This window comes from Lates calcarifer, linkage group LG13 (genome assembly GCF_001640805.2).
Source record: "Lates calcarifer isolate ASB-BC8 linkage group LG13, TLL_Latcal_v3, whole genome shotgun sequence".
Lineage (NCBI taxonomy): Eukaryota > Metazoa > Chordata > Actinopteri > Centropomidae > Lates > Lates calcarifer.
In genome coordinates, this window is record NC_066845.1 from 9,416,509 (window position 1) to 9,432,743 (window position 16,235).

The 16,235-nt window shown below is 45.5% G+C and overlaps 2 protein-coding genes across 11 annotated transcripts in view; one reads left to right on the plus strand and one right to left on the minus strand.

Annotated features, from left to right (window-relative positions):
• Positions 1 to 11,439, plus strand: part of LOC108878091 (prune homolog 2 with BCH domain) — a 61,369-nt gene extending 49,930 nt beyond the window's left edge. For 6 of the 9 annotated variants that reach the window (XM_018668403.2, XM_018668405.2, XM_018668409.2 and 3 more), the window contains 6 exons: positions 5,367 to 5,498; positions 6,708 to 6,794; positions 7,167 to 7,265; positions 7,871 to 7,912; positions 9,317 to 9,349; positions 10,091 to 11,439. In XM_018668403.2, the coding sequence (XP_018523919.1) occupies positions 5,367 to 5,498; positions 6,708 to 6,794; positions 7,167 to 7,265; positions 7,871 to 7,912; positions 9,317 to 9,349; positions 10,091 to 10,121 (424 nt within the window). In that variant the 3' untranslated portion in view covers positions 10,122 to 11,439. The remainder of the gene's footprint in view (positions 1 to 5,366; positions 5,499 to 6,707; positions 6,795 to 7,166; positions 7,266 to 7,870; positions 7,913 to 9,316; positions 9,350 to 10,090) is intronic. The other 3 variants (XM_018668406.2, XM_018668407.2, XM_018668411.2) reach the window with 3 other exon arrangements.
• LOC108878093 (glucosaminyl (N-acetyl) transferase 1) lies at positions 10,130 to 16,031 on the minus strand. Of its 2 annotated transcripts, XM_051075050.1 has the most exons (6): positions 15,668 to 16,031; positions 14,647 to 14,729; positions 12,939 to 13,381; positions 12,729 to 12,822; positions 12,237 to 12,641; positions 10,130 to 12,093 (listed from the first exon to the last, which is right to left on the minus strand). In XM_051075050.1, exons 3-6 carry the CDS (start codon positions 13,244 to 13,246, stop codon positions 11,608 to 11,610), a joined length of 1,293 nt encoding a protein of 430 aa, XP_050931007.1. In that variant the 5' UTR covers positions 13,247 to 13,381; positions 14,647 to 14,729; positions 15,668 to 16,031; the 3' UTR covers positions 10,130 to 11,607. The 2 variants fall into 2 exon arrangements, with proteins under 2 accessions (XP_050931007.1, XP_018523934.1); XM_018668418.2 differs by lacking the exon at positions 14,647 to 14,729.
• Between the last annotated feature and the right edge of the window lie 204 nt (positions 16,032 to 16,235).

A 16,235-nucleotide genomic window follows, 5' to 3' on the forward strand; every position in this document is an offset into this window, starting at 1 on the left:
AGCTTTCCACAAGAGTTGGAACCTTACTACAGTAATCTCTGCTTTCATTTGGCCAGAGCACTAAATGAGGTCTGCCACTGATGTTGACAGCAAGGCCTTGATCACAGTCACCGTTGCTGCTTATGTTGCATTACCGGTTGTTATGAAGCGCCTTGGCGCTGAAAAAGGGAGGACTCAAAGATGCGGATTCACCAGGGCGTTTATTGTCCACAGAAAACAAGGAGCCAAAAGGGCTGGGGAAGAACACAAAGAGGCCGCCAAAAGAGCGGTGGGTCTGGCAGGGTCTGGGTCCGTGACCCCCCCCCCCCCCTTAACGACTGCCTCTCGGCAGTCGCTAATGTCAGCTGGGCAACACGCGTGGTGCGGGCTTGTCCGGATCCAGGATATCAGCGGTGGGAACCCAGCTGCGCTCCTCCGGCCCATACCCCTCCCAGTCCACCAGGTACTGGAAGCCCCGTCCCCTCCGCCGGACATCAAGGAGGCGGTTGATAGTATATGCCGGCGCTCCGTCGATGATCTGCGGAGGGGGCGGAGCGGGGGCCGGAGGTTGCAGTGGGTCGCCGAGGTGGGGCTTGAGCTGGGACACATGGAAGACGGGGTGGACCTTCATGGAGGGGGGAAGGTCCAGCTTGAGGGCCACCGGATTGACCACCTCCAGGATGCGGAAAGGGCCGATGTACCGGGGAGTTAGTTTCCTGGAGGTGGCCTGCAGGGGAAGGTTCCTGGTGGACAACCACACTGACTGTCCAACCTGGTACTGGCGAGCCAGGGTCCGGTGGCGATCAGCAGTCCGACAGTTCTGTTCGGTGGTCCGGAGGAGCGCCTGGCGAGTCCGACGCCAGGTGCGGCGACAGCGGCGGAGGTGATGGTGAACGGACGGGACCGCTATCTCCTCCTCCTGGGCCGGGAACAGTGGGGGCAGGTAACCTAGTGAGGCTTCGAAGGGGGAGAGGCCGGTGGCAGCAGAGGTGTGGGTGTTGTGGGCATATTCAACCCGGGGAAGCTGCTCCGACCAGGAGGAGGGATCCGCTGCACAGACACTCCTGAGCGTGGACTCGAGGTGTTGGTTAGCCCGCTCGGTCTGCCCGTTGGTCTGGGGATGGTAGCCCGAGGAAAGGCTCACTGTGGCTCCCAGTGCCCGGCGGAAGGCCCTCCAGACCCGGGAGGTGAACTGGGGTCCGCGGTCGGAGACAATGTCCAAGGGGATACCATGGAGACGAAACACGTGGGTGACGAGGAGTTGGGCTGTCTCGGAGGCTGAGGGGAGCTTGGGGAGAGGCACAAAATGAACAGATGCGATCGATAATGGTGAGGATGATGGTGTTACCATGGGAGCGGGTCAAACCAGAAATAAAGTCCAAGGCTATGTGAGACCAGGGTCTGGAGGGCACGGGCAGGGGGCGCAGGAGTCCAGCAGGTGGGCGGTGTGAGGCCTTTCCCCGGACACAGACCGAGCAAGCTGCCACGAAACGCTGAGCATCCTCTTCAATAGTGGGCCACCAGAAGAACCGCCGGAGGAGATGCAGGGTCCGGGAGAGTCCGGGGTGGCAGGACCAGCGGGAGGAGTGAGCCCACTGGAGGACGGCGGAACGGGCTCCCTGGGGAACAAAAGCACGGTTAGGGGGACCGTTACCTGGGTCAGGGTCCGTGCGGAGTCCCTCCTGGATTTGGCTCTGGAGTTCCCAGGTAACGGCCCCGAGCACCCGGAAGGGCGACACGATGGTGGCTGGAGAGGGCGTATCTTCGTCGGGAGAGTGCTGGCGGGACAGCGCATCAGGCTTAGCGTTGCGGGTTCCTGGTCTGAAAGTCAATGTGAAGTTAAAACGGGTGAAAAACAGCTGCCAGCGTCCCTGGCGGGAGTTGAGCCGCTTGGCGGACTGGATGTAGGAGAGATTTTTGTGGTCTGTCCACACTACGAATGGCTGTTCCGCCCCCTCCAGCCAGTGTCGCCACTCCTCCAGTGCCAGCTTCACCGCCAGGAGCTCTCTGTTCCCCACATCATAGTTCCGCTCCACCGGGGACAGTCGGCGCAGGGATGGAGTTTGCCGTCCTCCTCGGCTCGCTGGGACAGGACGGCCCCCACCCCGGAGTCTGTGGCGTCTACCTCTACTATAAACTGTCTAGAGGGATCAGGTTGGGTCAGGATAGGGGCGGTGGAAAATAAAGTTTTTAGTTTAACGAACGCCGCCTCGGCCGGGGGAGTCCACTGAAAGGGCTTAGCAGGAGAGGTGAGCTGGGTGAGCGGGGAGGCGAGCTGGCTATAGTTCCGGATAAACCTCCGGTAAAAGTTAGCGAAGCCCAGGAACTGTTGGAGCTTGCGCCGGGTGGAGGGGCGGGGCCACGCCACCACCGCCTTAACCTTCTCGGGGTCGACCAGGATTTGTCCTGGCCCCACACAGAACCCCAGGAAGCTGACGGTGGTGGAGTGGAAGAGGCACTTCTCAGCTTTTACAAACAGCTGATTCTCCAGGAGTCGCTGGAGGACAGAGCGGACATGGACCTGGTGGGCTTCAAGGGTGGGGGAAAGGTACACGAAGACGAAGTGATTGAGGAAGTCCCGGAGGACGTCATTAATCAGGTGCTGGAACACCGCGGGCGCGTTGGTTAAGCCGAAGGGCATCACGGGGTACTCGAAGTGGCCGAGGGGGGTATTAAACCCCGTTTTCCACTCGTCCCCCTCCCGAATTCGGACCAGATGGTATGCGTTGCGTAGGTCTAGTTTAGTAAAATATCGAGCTCGAAGGCCGAATTCAGGAGGGGGAGCGGATACTTATTACACACGGTGATGCGGTTCAAACCCCGATAGTCTATGCATGGCCGAAGAGAGCCGTCCTTCTTCCCCACGAAGAAGAACCCGGTCCCCAGAGGGGAAGAAGAGGGCCGGATGAGACCCGCGGCGAGAGACTCTCGGATATACTGCTCCATTGACTCCCTCTCGGGCCGCGACAAGCTGTACAGCTTGCTGGAGGGGAATGACGCGCCCGGGAGGAGGTCAATGGAGCAATCGTACGGCCGGTGAGGGGGAGTGACGTGGCGCGATGCTTGCAGAAGACGGGTGCGAGGTCGTGATACTCGGGGGGACACAGAGCTGAGGTCGGGGGAATCCGGAACCGGAGCGGCCACGCCAGGTGCCGGTGGCAGCGCCGACTGTAAACAGACAGCGTGGCACATGCGCCCACTCCAGCCCAGCACCCGACCCGACCCGACCCGACCCGACCCCCCCGCGGTGATTGCCAGAAACTATAACTTCTAGAGGGGGAGTGCAATGGGTGACGTGGGCGAGGCGGTGACCATCAAGTGCGGTGACGACTAGGGGAACTTCCAGGGGTTCGGGGGGTATGCGATTCTTAGCGCACCAGGCCGCCTCCACAAAATTCCCATCAGCTCCGGAGTCTAGAAGAGCAGAGACAGATAAGGAAGACTGGGCAAAATTAATAGTGAGGGGCAGGACCAACCGGGATTTATTCTTGCTAAGAGTATTGCTCACCACTAACCGGACCCGGCAGGCAGACATGAAATGACCAGAGGCACCACAGTAAATACACAGACCTTCCCTGACCCGTGACTCTCTCTCCTCCAGGGTGAGGCGTGCCCTGCTCAGCTGCATGGGCTCACAGGGGTCGGGGGATGATCCACGCTCCCCGCCAGGGGCCGTGGAAGACCGCAGACGCCGAGGAGGGGGGGCCGGTGGAGCCGGCCGGCTGCTGGAGGTGGCGTGCTTCTCCCTCCGCCTCTCCCGAAGGCGGTTGTCCAGGCGCACCGCGAGGGATACGACAGCGTCCAGCGTCAGCGGTTCGTCCCGGGCGGCGAGCTCATCCTTGAGCCGCGAGTCCCCGGATAAAGATGCCCCGAAGGGCGGGTTCGTCCCACCTGGTCTCCGCAGCCAGGATCCGGAACTCCACCGCGTAGTCTGCCACCGACCGGGTCCCCTGAGAGAGGGCGAGGAGGCGCTGGGCAACATTGCCAGCGTGATCGGGCAAGTCGAACACCGCTCGGAACAGAGTCAGGAAGTCGTTGAAGGAGCGAGTGCTCCAGGGTCTCTGGGAGCCCTCTGCCTCTGCCCAGGCGAGGGCGCGTCCCTGTAGCAGCCCGACCACATAGCTGATCTTTTTGTGCTCGGTGTCATAACACAGCGGCTTGAGGGCGAAGACGTTTTGGCACTGGAGCAGGAAGCCTCGACAATTCCCCAGGGTGCCGTCGTAGACCTCGGGGTGAGGTAGGCGGGGTTCAGGGGAGTGTGGAGCAGTGGCCACGGCCGAGGGAACCGCCGCGGCAGCGGACAGCTCGTTGAGCTTCGTGTGGAGGTGTTGGTTCTCAGCCTGTAGCAGGGAGAGGGCCTGCTCATGCTGGCGGAGACGAGCGCTCTGCTGGCGGATGAAGTCTCTCAGGTCCACCCCGGTGAGATTGTCCGCTGAGTCCATTCTGTGGCCAGTTCTTCTGTTATGAAGCGCCTTGGCGCTGAAAAAGGGAGGACTCAAAGATGCGGATTCACCAGGGCGTTTATTGTCCAAAGAAAACAAGGAGCCAAAAGGGCTGGGGAAGAACACAAAGAGGCCGCCAAAAGAGCGGTGGGTCTGGCAGGGTCCGGGTCCGTGACCAGAGCGGGGCCCGGGGAATAGCGCAGGTAGAAGGCAGGCGAGGGAAGCCGGGGGGGAAGGGCTGGAGCTCGAGAGCCAGGACGACCAGGCAGGGACCAGGGGAACAGGAGGAACGACACAGGAGAGACCACGTGAGCGACCTGGAGCACTGGGAGAGCACACAAGAGAGACAGGGCGAGGAAACAGCCAGGGACCCAAGGGAGGCACAGCGGTGTGGAAATACGCTAGGGACGAGAAACGGGGGAGCAGCAGGAGGAGTTAGTACAGCCTGGAGCATATGGCATGATCAGTGGTGAACTGCAATGAAGAACTGGCGAGGAAGGGAAAACAGAGGGCAGGTTAAATAGGGAGAGTGATGAGGGGAAGTGGAGACAGGTGTGGAAGGCTGTGTGCCTGGTCGTCGCTACTCAGAGAACTCAACCTCCGGCTCCGCCTCCCAGCCTGCAGCAAACGAGAAAAGAACACAAAACAGAAAATAATCCCTGAACCCTCCCCGATGCGGCCCCAGCTGCCGCATCATGACACCGGTGCTGCAAAGGCTCTTCTCCAAACTGTTGGACACAAAGTTGCAAGCACTCCTTTGTAATAAAATATCACAACATGCTGCAGTATTAATATCTCCCTAACTGAAGTGAGGGGGACCAACCCAAAATTATGTACATGATTCCATTCAATTAACAAGAAAATTGCATTTTAATTTTTGTCACAGTCCTTCTGTATAAGCATTTGCCAATCTAACACAGTTTTTTCTGTTGTCTGTGTGTGTAGGTATGTAATAAGCACCTTGGAGCTAATGGTGGCAGAAGATTACATGATTGTTTACCTGAATGGTGCCACACCTCGCAGGAGGATGCCTGGTTTTAGTTGGATGAAAAAGTGCTACCAAATGATAGACAGAAGGTAATATTTACACAAACATGTGCACATCAGATGTAATTTATGCATAATACTGTGTAACTGTAATGTTAAATACACACCACATAAACACTGAAAAAGAATCTTATTTAAGCTCACAGGTGTTGTATGATTACATGGTGGCACAAATTTGATCACAAGTAGTATGAAATAATTTTATGCTGTTTTCAGAAAGTCTAAATTGAAATTGATTTTCAAACCTAATTAAAGCTAAAATCACACCTCTAAATGACCGTGGCATGTCTTTGATACTTTAAGAAAAATGAAAACATAAGGTCTCACTTTACACAACTTGATGACTTAAATGTTATGTATAAACCCAGTGATGGTTCAGGTTAGTATTTCAGAAACCTAACCATCATAGAAGAGTCATATTGATTATTTGCTTTTCTTTCAAAGGGAGGCTCAGTAATAACTTATTATCTGTAAAGTCATAACTTTATTTTATGTTAGTCCCACTAATACTCAACAACGGAGGTACATATATAGGCCAGTAGAGGGCGTACCTATGAAACTTATCAAAATTAAAGCTCTCTCATCCAGACTGATAGGGAGAAACCTGACACATCTATCTCATGTTGTTAGAAATATATATGGAAATGAATGTTCTTGTTTTGTGTTAAGAATCTCTTTTTCTAACACTCATGAATTTTTTGTGATTAACACAGTCGACTATGTAATGGTGTCACTTGAGAAACCATGAGAGAAATCACTTCCTCATTCATCCAGTAGTTTACTTAAAACACACCATTAAGTTAAGATTTCTGACTCTTCACTTCATCATCAGCTGTAATTGTTGCATCTATAAAATGAGCCGCATTGCATTGTGGGATTGCAGACAAGTGTGTACATGGTATGGCCAATACTATGTTCCACTATGGGTTTGAGGGCATTATATCAAGACTGATATTTCACTCTCAAATAAAAGGGTGGAAATATAGTGCACCATGTACATATATAAAAGGGAGTGATTTTGGACAAAGCTCAAGTGTGGTTGAAATGTCATTGACACAGTAAAATGATTAGAGCACAGTTTTTTGTTATGCTTTCACCAGACTACTCATTCTGTTTTCTTCTGCTTCAGCAGAGCAAAAGACTGTGATAAATGTTGAGCTCTGCTGATGACTAATAATTTATGGTTATCAGTCTTACTAATCTTTTTACATCACTTTTGTCTCTCCTCTTTTCCCTCAGACTGAAGAAAAACCTTAAGATGTTCATCATTGTCCATCCGTCCTGGTTTATAAGGACTTTGCTGGGAATAACCAGACCCTTCATAAGGTCTAATTGTTGTACATAACATTTAGGTGACACACTCTACCACAGACAACATTTCAGACAGCACAAGATGTACATTAGAGGTCCTCATAATTTCAGAAAATGCACACAATTTATTCTTAATTCTTTTATACCAACAACCATATCCATGCTATCAGTACATATTGAAAAGAAATAGAAATCATCGTTAAACTATAGTATCTCGTAGCATTTCACTCTCTCCATCAATGGTCATACTTGATCTATTAGCACTTGACACCAACACCATTTAAAATCCAGCACAGTTTGATTACACACTGGAAATCCAGGGGTCGACTTACCCCATCGTAATGGTTGAATCAGTTTATTTGAGTTTTTGTTTTCTGTTTTCTACAGCTCCAAGTTCAGCAGTAAGATCAAGTATGTGAATAGTCTGAAGGAGCTCGGAGAAATCATCCCAATGGAGTATGTCCACATTCCACCCAGCATCGTCAAGTGAGTTATCAGTATTTGCTGTATGAATCTGTTCGTCACTTTTTGATGGAAACAACACTAACTGCAGTGTGTTTTTTTCCCCGTGTGTAAACAGTTTGCTTACAGTATCACTTATTAACAGTCTGTCAGGAAACTTTTCCCTTTTTTTATTCAGTAAAGGTAACAGCCTGCCATCATGGTCTGTGTATAGTGACATACAGTATGAACCTTGTCAACAAATGAATGTCTTCCCTCCCCTCCTCCACTACAATTTTGTTCAACTCTGCTCCAGTTTTCCCAGTTTACAGCAGGAGTTGTTACTTGTTTGTCAAGTCTGTACAGTTTTTGACAAAGAGTGGAATCTTTTGTTTCCTGCAACTATTGGACTAAAAATTCTCAGCATATTTTATCTTGCCTTTCCTAGGTGTTAAAACCGATGGTCAATGACAAATACTGTAATTTCTGCTGTTATCACACCATAGAGACAAACACATTTGTTTTAGCAGACTTACTCAAGAAACACATACTGACTTTCTCCTTGGAAAAAGGAACCAAACAGTGCAAGTTTAATTCCAAGTGAAAACATTAGGCATGCTCATACAGTACATCTCTCACTCTGCCCAAAGGTATGACGAGGAGAGGGGTATACAAAGACTTGCATGCATGAGGTAACTCATCTAACCTGCCTGTATTGATCAGTTGGTTGTGTAAAAGTCTCCCTGAAAGATCCTTCAAAGCTGCTGTGAATTTTCTCATGCTGGGACTAACCTTTTACTGACCTTTGGCTGTCTCCTTATCCAACATAAAACAAGACAGATATTGATTTTCTTACTTCTCTCGGGCTGTGATGTGGCTTTCCCTGTAAATTGGTTCATTTCACCTCTCATCTGTGGCATTTTAGTAGAAATCAAATGAACTTACAGTGTTTACCTTGAGGTAGCCTGCACTAGCACTAACAGATATACATAGTCAGTCCCAAAGCTAGGCTGCTCTGATGGTTTGCTGTGGAGGAATTTACTTGCAGTGCATAGTAGGACAGACTCTGGAATACACCAGTATGTCTGTCAGTATGAATGGTTATAAAACCAGCACCACAGACTGGAAACATTTTTTACAAAGAGCAGTGCCCAGTAACCACAAATACTACACCGCTTTATTGACACTACAGCCAGATTGTGCAAAAGTTAATAAATAAATAAATAAATAAATAAAATCCTACACAGTGGTTTTCAGGAGTTGTCAAGTTTAGGAAAACTATAACGTGTTGGTTATGGTTAAGGAGGGTTAGGGTTAACCCTCATGGTGAAAGGAAAACAACATTGACTGCTGGTACAAGATGGAACACAAACTGCAGACTCTGATGTCAAAGTTACACATTTTGCCCACACAACCGTCCACCTTGATGTCCTCCTTGAGTTTTTTTGTAATGCTCTAACAGTGTCACACTGTTTTGCCTATGGAGAGGACAGTTATGTACACAACTCCTGGTTGCTCATCAGGAAAGTGTAAACAGTAGAACAACTGTTGGTTTTCTGTGGAAGAGAAACAATGATACATGGGGTTTTATGTACGATTACTTCCTATTTATCCATTTCTAAAACACACACAAACACACACTTTTTGGTGCTTTAGTAGAAATAGAGTGTGGAAGAAAACATTAAAGCAGTCTTATCCTAACATAAACCCTGTCCATTACCCAAGAGACCTTATACCTTTGTGTTTTAATGTCTTGTGCACTGGCATGTATTGAGTCACACGCAGTGCTTGTAAAATGTTTAACTTTTTAAGTGCTTATGGGTAAATGTTGACTTAATTGACTCTTTTATTGCTGGAAAATTTTTGCACCCTGCATTGTAGTGCACCTGTGCCTCACTCCTTTGACTGTGAACACTCCTACTTTAGAGCACTGATGCTTGTTTTCCTCTCCTTTCATTCAAATTCCTGTGGCAGTGTTGAAACAGGCTACTAATCCCCAGCAACTGCATGTGTACTGACAATGTGGTCACACCCCCCAATTGTTTGACAACCTCACTAACCTTTGCTCTCTACCCTCCAACCTAATGCTAAACCAGACTGGATACCGATTTGCAGGACACAGCAGCTAAGTAAGTAGTACGCCGTTGGTCTCTGTCAGCGAGTGAATTTAACAGAGACAGAGAGGGGAATAATTGCTGCTCTTCTGAGATCCACAATAGTGAATGAACTGACAAAAAATGTTCTCACATTAAACGAGGTAATCAAACAGCATGCTAACACTGCAGATATAAAGGTATACCTGTGTCAATGTGCCATGTTTTAAGTCCCTGTGAACTGTATATCTGTCTCAAATCACTGGATAACCTGAGTTGCTTTTATTATCTAGTCAACTGACTGCCTCAAATCACTGAGACTGGATCAGTGATAACATACTGATTACCCAAGGCATAGAAAGATGGGGGCATCTCATGTCATGTTTACTTTGTTTGTTTACTCTTTTAAATTATGTTGACATTGAAAGGATGAAACTTTAGATATTTCTAGGTTAATTTCACTGCAGTGGAACAATAAATTTTCATTGCTAAGCCTCACTGGACTCTCCATGCTAGCCTGCCTGCGTCACATAGACTTTGTCCAAACAATTAATGCTAGCATGTCATTTGACTAACAATGACTTTCGTAGTAAGTAAATCCTTGGCTAGTTTCCTAGCGGACCCTACAGTATTACAAACAGTGGTGCCAAGCTGTAGCGGATTAATCCATTTTTATCAATGAGGAATGAAACATAATTGAAAAATGTGTGCACACTTAATACCTAAATGGCAAAGATGTCCTACAAATCTTTTTCTGTCATCTTCTCTCTTACTCAGAGCCGACAAGAAGGGGAACTCAGCTGTTTGACAATTGCAAGACACCTGGCTCCTGCCTATCTTCTCCCTGCAATATGCTGTATTCTACCACAGCACATCTGAATATAAGCAAGCCTGCAGCATGATGTGTACAGCACTAGCGATGGGTTAGAAAGGAAGATGCTGTGGTACAAAACATCAGGCAGTTGCTTGTTCAGCGAGGGAAATACTAATCTGAGGGTGCTGAACATAATACTGTATTCACAGTGCAGAGACTGTCACTGTGCTGAAGGGAAGATGCTTTATCCTGTACTACTGTACGATACACAGCATTTGATTGTGTTCCCCTCTTAGTAGCTTTTATTTTCTTCAACCTCATCTTTAATTTGAACAATGTGTTCTTCTATTATTTCTTTCTTTCACTTTGGAGGAATTACTAACTGGCTTTGTTACATTCATGTATTAATCTACCCTGTCAGTTGCTAGCTGTGCCTTTTGTGACACATGGTAATATTAAGTGTGGATTCTCTGAAGCCATAGCAAGGCCATTCCCAAATACATGCAAACAGAAGTTGTATTACTGCCCATCTGCTCACAAATACACACTTGTGTTCCCTGGACAGTTGGGATGTTACTGTGCTGTAGCTCTGTCAGTAATGTATAATGACTATAATGTTATGGAATACTCTGTTTAGACTCTAATTTTAGATAGTCAAGGTTTACAAAAACATGATCCACATGTGAAAAAATCTTAATACTATTCAAGTCTGCAGTTTGTAATGGCATGAAACAGAATGATCTGTTTGTTTGAGTAGTTTACAATGGTGTTGGCTCCTGTCACAGGGTTTTTACATTCTGTCACCATCTCAACCAACACTTCATGCAATCTTAAAAAGGCTACGAGTAGGCTCTTCTATTAACGTTGTATATCACTGTGAAAATACTTGAGACATCATATCATAAAGGTAGCAAAGCAGCAGTTATCAGTAGCTGCAGTAATGTGTTGCATGCTTTCAGTTCAGATTACTCTGATCTTATTACTCACCCAAATACTGTGTACCAGTGTAATTTTAGTTTTGGTTTATGCGGGTTTTGTGTGTGTGTGTGTGTGTGTGTGCGTGTGTGCGTGCGTGCGCAAGAAAGAGAGGGAAAATTGTTGGGGAGTGATGAGGAAAAACTGTGTTTTCACTGATGGTTAGACAGGTACAATATAAAGAGTGCCTACTGTGCAGGTTTGGGTGTGCCTCTGTTTCTCTGTTTATTTGCTTTTTATTATATTTATATACATTTGTTTGTGGCTTGCAAGATATTCATTTGTTGTAGAATATGTAAAATGTTTTACTTCATTAAAGACGTGTTCCTCCTCTCAACAGTGTTTTCTAGAAAATATACCATGCAACCATGCATACATTGCACATTGCGTAATAATCAAAAGTACCACACTCTCTATTAACCTCTGTTTTTATATCACAGTGAAATTTAGTTCTGTTGAGACAGATATTTTCCTTCTCAGGTGCCAGGAGAAATCTCTAATACAACTAATGTAACTCAGCCAGTGCCTTTTCTCTCAGATACCTCTCTAAGCAGTAAACAGCTATGGGATCTGTGTCTGTATCAAATTTATTGGCAAAGAGGTGATGCTGCTCAAGCATCCACTGTAGGTCACCAGCACCATATACACATATTGCCCTGACATGGCTGCCTTGACACTCTGGGTATGCCGCCTCCAGTGAACCCTGTGACCCCTCATGCCACTGCCACTTCACCATCCGTGCAATCGCATTAATGTCTGTAATGTCATATTTGGGGCTGGGCCGTGTTGAGCCAGGAACACCAGGGATTCGCTGAATGGTTGCCCAGAGAAATTCATCAGGACTGTAGGTGTCCTTGGCCCACTCGATCAGTGCCAGTATTCGGTTGTCTTTCAACACGCTGTGGATGTAGCCTCTGTTAACTACAATGTAGGCGTTTCCTGACAGAATGGGCAGGTTGAAGGGAGGTGGCTGCTTCACCTTTCCTGTCAACTGAGACAGTTGAATTAAAAGTTGAATTAAAGTGAATTAATTAATATTATGGTGTCATCATTAAGGTCAACCTGAACAGAATGTTTTTGAAATGGTGCAGTTACTTGGCAAGTAATGAATACATAACTCAAAAGTAGAAGTACCTGGATTTTTCCATCAACTATCTCGTGAGCGACTGTCACCCTCCACCTCTTTTCTCCAGGTAGCTTTTCAGACTCTAAGCTGTTCCCGCCTTTCAGTGAACGTAATGCCCTTACGATCTCCAAGTTAGTCTTCAGTGGGAAATCCTGGCCACAGAGGTTGATGAAGTATTTCCATTTTGTGCTGGCATTATAGAGATCAGCCATACAGTTAAGGTCAGCCTGGACGCGTGGCCAGGCAGAATACACCACGCTCACAGCCTTACTGACCATGAAGACGTTTGGGAAACAGGAAGTAATGGCCTTGATGGCAGATAAGACAGAGGCTGCTGCTTTTTTGTCCACATGGATGCAATATATATTTTGAGGCGCGTAGATGGCTCGCAACAGTCGCTCAAAGTTCTGCACCTAGAGTATATGAAAAAATAAATACGTTAAATCCTCTCTGTCTGTACTTAAAAGTTCATTTAAACTCAGGCTTTAGAATTTGCATACCTTATGATGCACAACCATAGAGTAAGCTAGAGGGAAGTCCTCTTCTTCCTGGCTCAATGGGAACAGCAGGTATTTCCTGCTTAACTTGAATATCCTGTAAATACACAGAATTGAACAAATAACACAAAAAAAAATTCTCTTGAATTCAGTGCATTCAAATAATGGGAGGATTATACAATTATTACAACCTATAGTTTTAAAGCAACACACCTGCAGTCTTGGGTTGCATTGATGTAATACTCATCAGGGATGTGAACACTCTTGCGGAAGGCTTTAGTGATGGTCAGTAATTTGGCCTGCAACAATGCCTCCCTCTCTCCCTGCAGGATCGCTGAACAGTTGCACACTTTCTCTGGGCCACCATCAGCATCTGTATACTCCAGCCAGCCATACCTGAAGATGTAGGTAGGATCCCAGCCTGTTTTCGGGCGAATGAGCAGGCTAAACATCCATACTGATCCCAGTACAACAGTTAGCTTCAGCAACAGCAGCAGCCTGCCTCGTTTCAGTAGCATCATTATTTTTTAGGAGAAACTCAACTAAGATGCTTTTACACTATGAGTTCTTTATAGTGTTATGTAATGTTTAAGTGTGTAGATAAGTTCCTCTCATTGTGGATCCAGGCAGGTTAATTGCCGCACACTTTATTATCCCTGAAAGATAAGAGAAGTGACATGAGCACATCCATGCTTTAGTCAAACATATAACTTCCAGGTATAAAATTCAAAGGTGAGGATTAAGCAAAGTTCATGTTGCCATGTAGATAATATTCAACTAGAGATGCTCCTAGCTAATGATAGTTTTTTTCAATCCAAAATTATACCATTATTGAAAACAATAGCACAAAAAGGGAAAAAAAACATTTGGAGCTAAACAAAAGGGGGAACTATACCTTTTAGCTTCCTAAAATTGATATAATGTGTTTTCCTCTCTAAAACTCAAGTCCGTTTTAAACAAGTACTGTAACTTTTACCAAAGTAACAGTACTGGTTATCAACACTAGATGTCTGTCTATCTGTTCTATTCTATGCTTGGGTAAGGGGAAAACAATGATGGCAATAAAACAAAACAGGAGAAAATGACTGAATGGCAAGAAATACAACCTAGGGAACAGAGCGAGGCATGACACACCAAATGCAGCTCTTCATCAGATTGGTTTTTTGTTTGGTTGGTTGGTTTGGGTTTTTTTTTTCCAATCATTATTCAGTTGAGTTTCTGATTATCATCCCCACTTGAGCAGTAGGGGTCAAATAATATACATACAGGAAAACAAAACAATACTATAAGTCTAAAGCAACACCTTATGTGGAGGCTGTGATATTCATTATACCAGTTGTCCAGATTCAGGACTATGACAGACATAAAATAAATTAAATTAAAAATACACTGCTGATCAGTGAGCAGCACAACTGGCTGAACTGGATTATCTAGGTGCAGTACATTCCATTTTTCATCGGAGGGGATAAGGTTCCACTGATCGTATTTGAATTACTTCTTATTCCCGTAAAGGATATAAAGTCTCTTTTAAGGTTGTGGTTTGTTTTTGGTAGCCTGATCATTGCTGTTTCATTTCACTTAATATAGACTTAGTGAACTGAACCAGGTATTTTGTATTTTTGTACTATTTCAAATCAGTTGTTGTAGCTGTACAGCATAAATATCATTCACTGCAGAGTAAATGGTCCTTTTACATTCAGGCAAACTGGTTTTAAAACAAGTAGTCTACCTTTCATGAAATAATGTCATGACCTCTTCATACCCCCTCATCACCTTTGACTTATACACAGCAATTTCTGAATTTTTTGTCACTGTACTGAGTGTGGCTGTACCATCAGAAAAAGTGAAAGTGTAGTTGTTGTGTAATGGTTTGTACATTGTTCTGTCACTTCTTTTTTGCTGTTGAAGCTAGCATACTAACCAGTTAGCCCCAGCCTGACTGTCCTGTCTTGCCACTTATGACAGCAACTCACTGTAGCATCCAGACTGCCCCGAAGAAGTCCTCTTGCAGTGTAAAGACAACAATAACTGAAGCTTTAGGCAAGCAACCATCACCACCCACAGGACTTAAAAACAGTCCTTTAATGACAGTAGACGGACAGGAAAGGCAGGGGAGAGAGAGAGTGGATGACAAGCAGCAAAAGGGCTAGACTGGATGTCTGGGCCGCCATTCATGCCAGTAACAGAATGAGATAGTTATCTTCATTTTTCTCTAATTCATATGGATAACTTGTCCAGGCAGTGGAATATTTGTAAATTGTACTGTCATCACACAGTCATAGGGACTTTTTTAGAGACAATATAAATTAACTGCATCATTACTATTGCCTTATTTCTATGATATTTATAGAGAAAAATATGTTGATGCAAATAATAGATATACAAATTACTCATTTAAAATAGCACAAATATTAAGTTAAATCATAACAGCTTAAGTTTTGACACAAAAAATTGCAAAATTGCAACAGTGGTAAATTGTACCAAAGGTTGTACGTGGTACACTTCAGCACCTGTTTACCCCTACATGCAACTACAGTGTATGAAAATAACAACATGAAGGGTAATTCTGCTAAATTACACTTTACTAACATTTTGACTGTGCTTCATAATCTACCAGAAGTCAAACACCAGAGCTGATTTTTGTTGGAGGGACTGTATCATAAAACAAAAACACACACACACACACACATAAACTTTGGAGCGAATGTTTGTTTGCCTCGTATTTTTCTGATGTTTAATGTGAACATCAGCTGAAGCTCCTGATCTCTGTCTGCACAATTTTCCAAATTGTACTGATGCCTAGTTTCTTTAAACCACTCAAGACATATGAGGATGAAATCACAGGCATTAAATGAAAGTAACATTATTTAGGCATAGATCATGAAATAACAGTCATTTACAACTTTTTCACCTAAACAGCAGAACATATAAATACTTCCTACCTGTCAATTTACATGTGGCAGATCAGATTCAAGTCATCTCTCTCTCTCTCTGTTTCTCAGCACTAATGTTTCCAGACCTGTTGGTGTGCTCGCTCTGGTCCATGGGAGGCACAGCAGGCTGTAAATAAGACTTCCTGTCAGCATTTTTCAAAGTAAAATCATTTATCAATTATCTGAGTCCGGTAAAGATTTGCAATGAGTTTGTTAAACAAAGAGTGGAGAATACAAGATCTGTTTCACACATATTTAGAGTGTGAATATGCCAAAACTGTGTCCAGCAAACAGTCCTGAAATAGTAGCTTTCACAGTGCTGTTTCCCCATGGGTTTCACACCAAGGATGGAAGCTTTTTTCTTTCTTTCTTTCTTTTTTTTTTTTTTTTTTTTTGAGACAATATGAATGAAGGCAATTAGACTTAGACAACTTAGACTTAGACAGACTTTATTGATCCCTTGTGATGACTCCCTCAGGGAAATTATTACTATCACTGTAATTCTATGAAATTTAGAAAATGAGTTAGTGTTTGATGACTACCTAAAAATCTACTCTGAATGACTGTGTAATTGTTA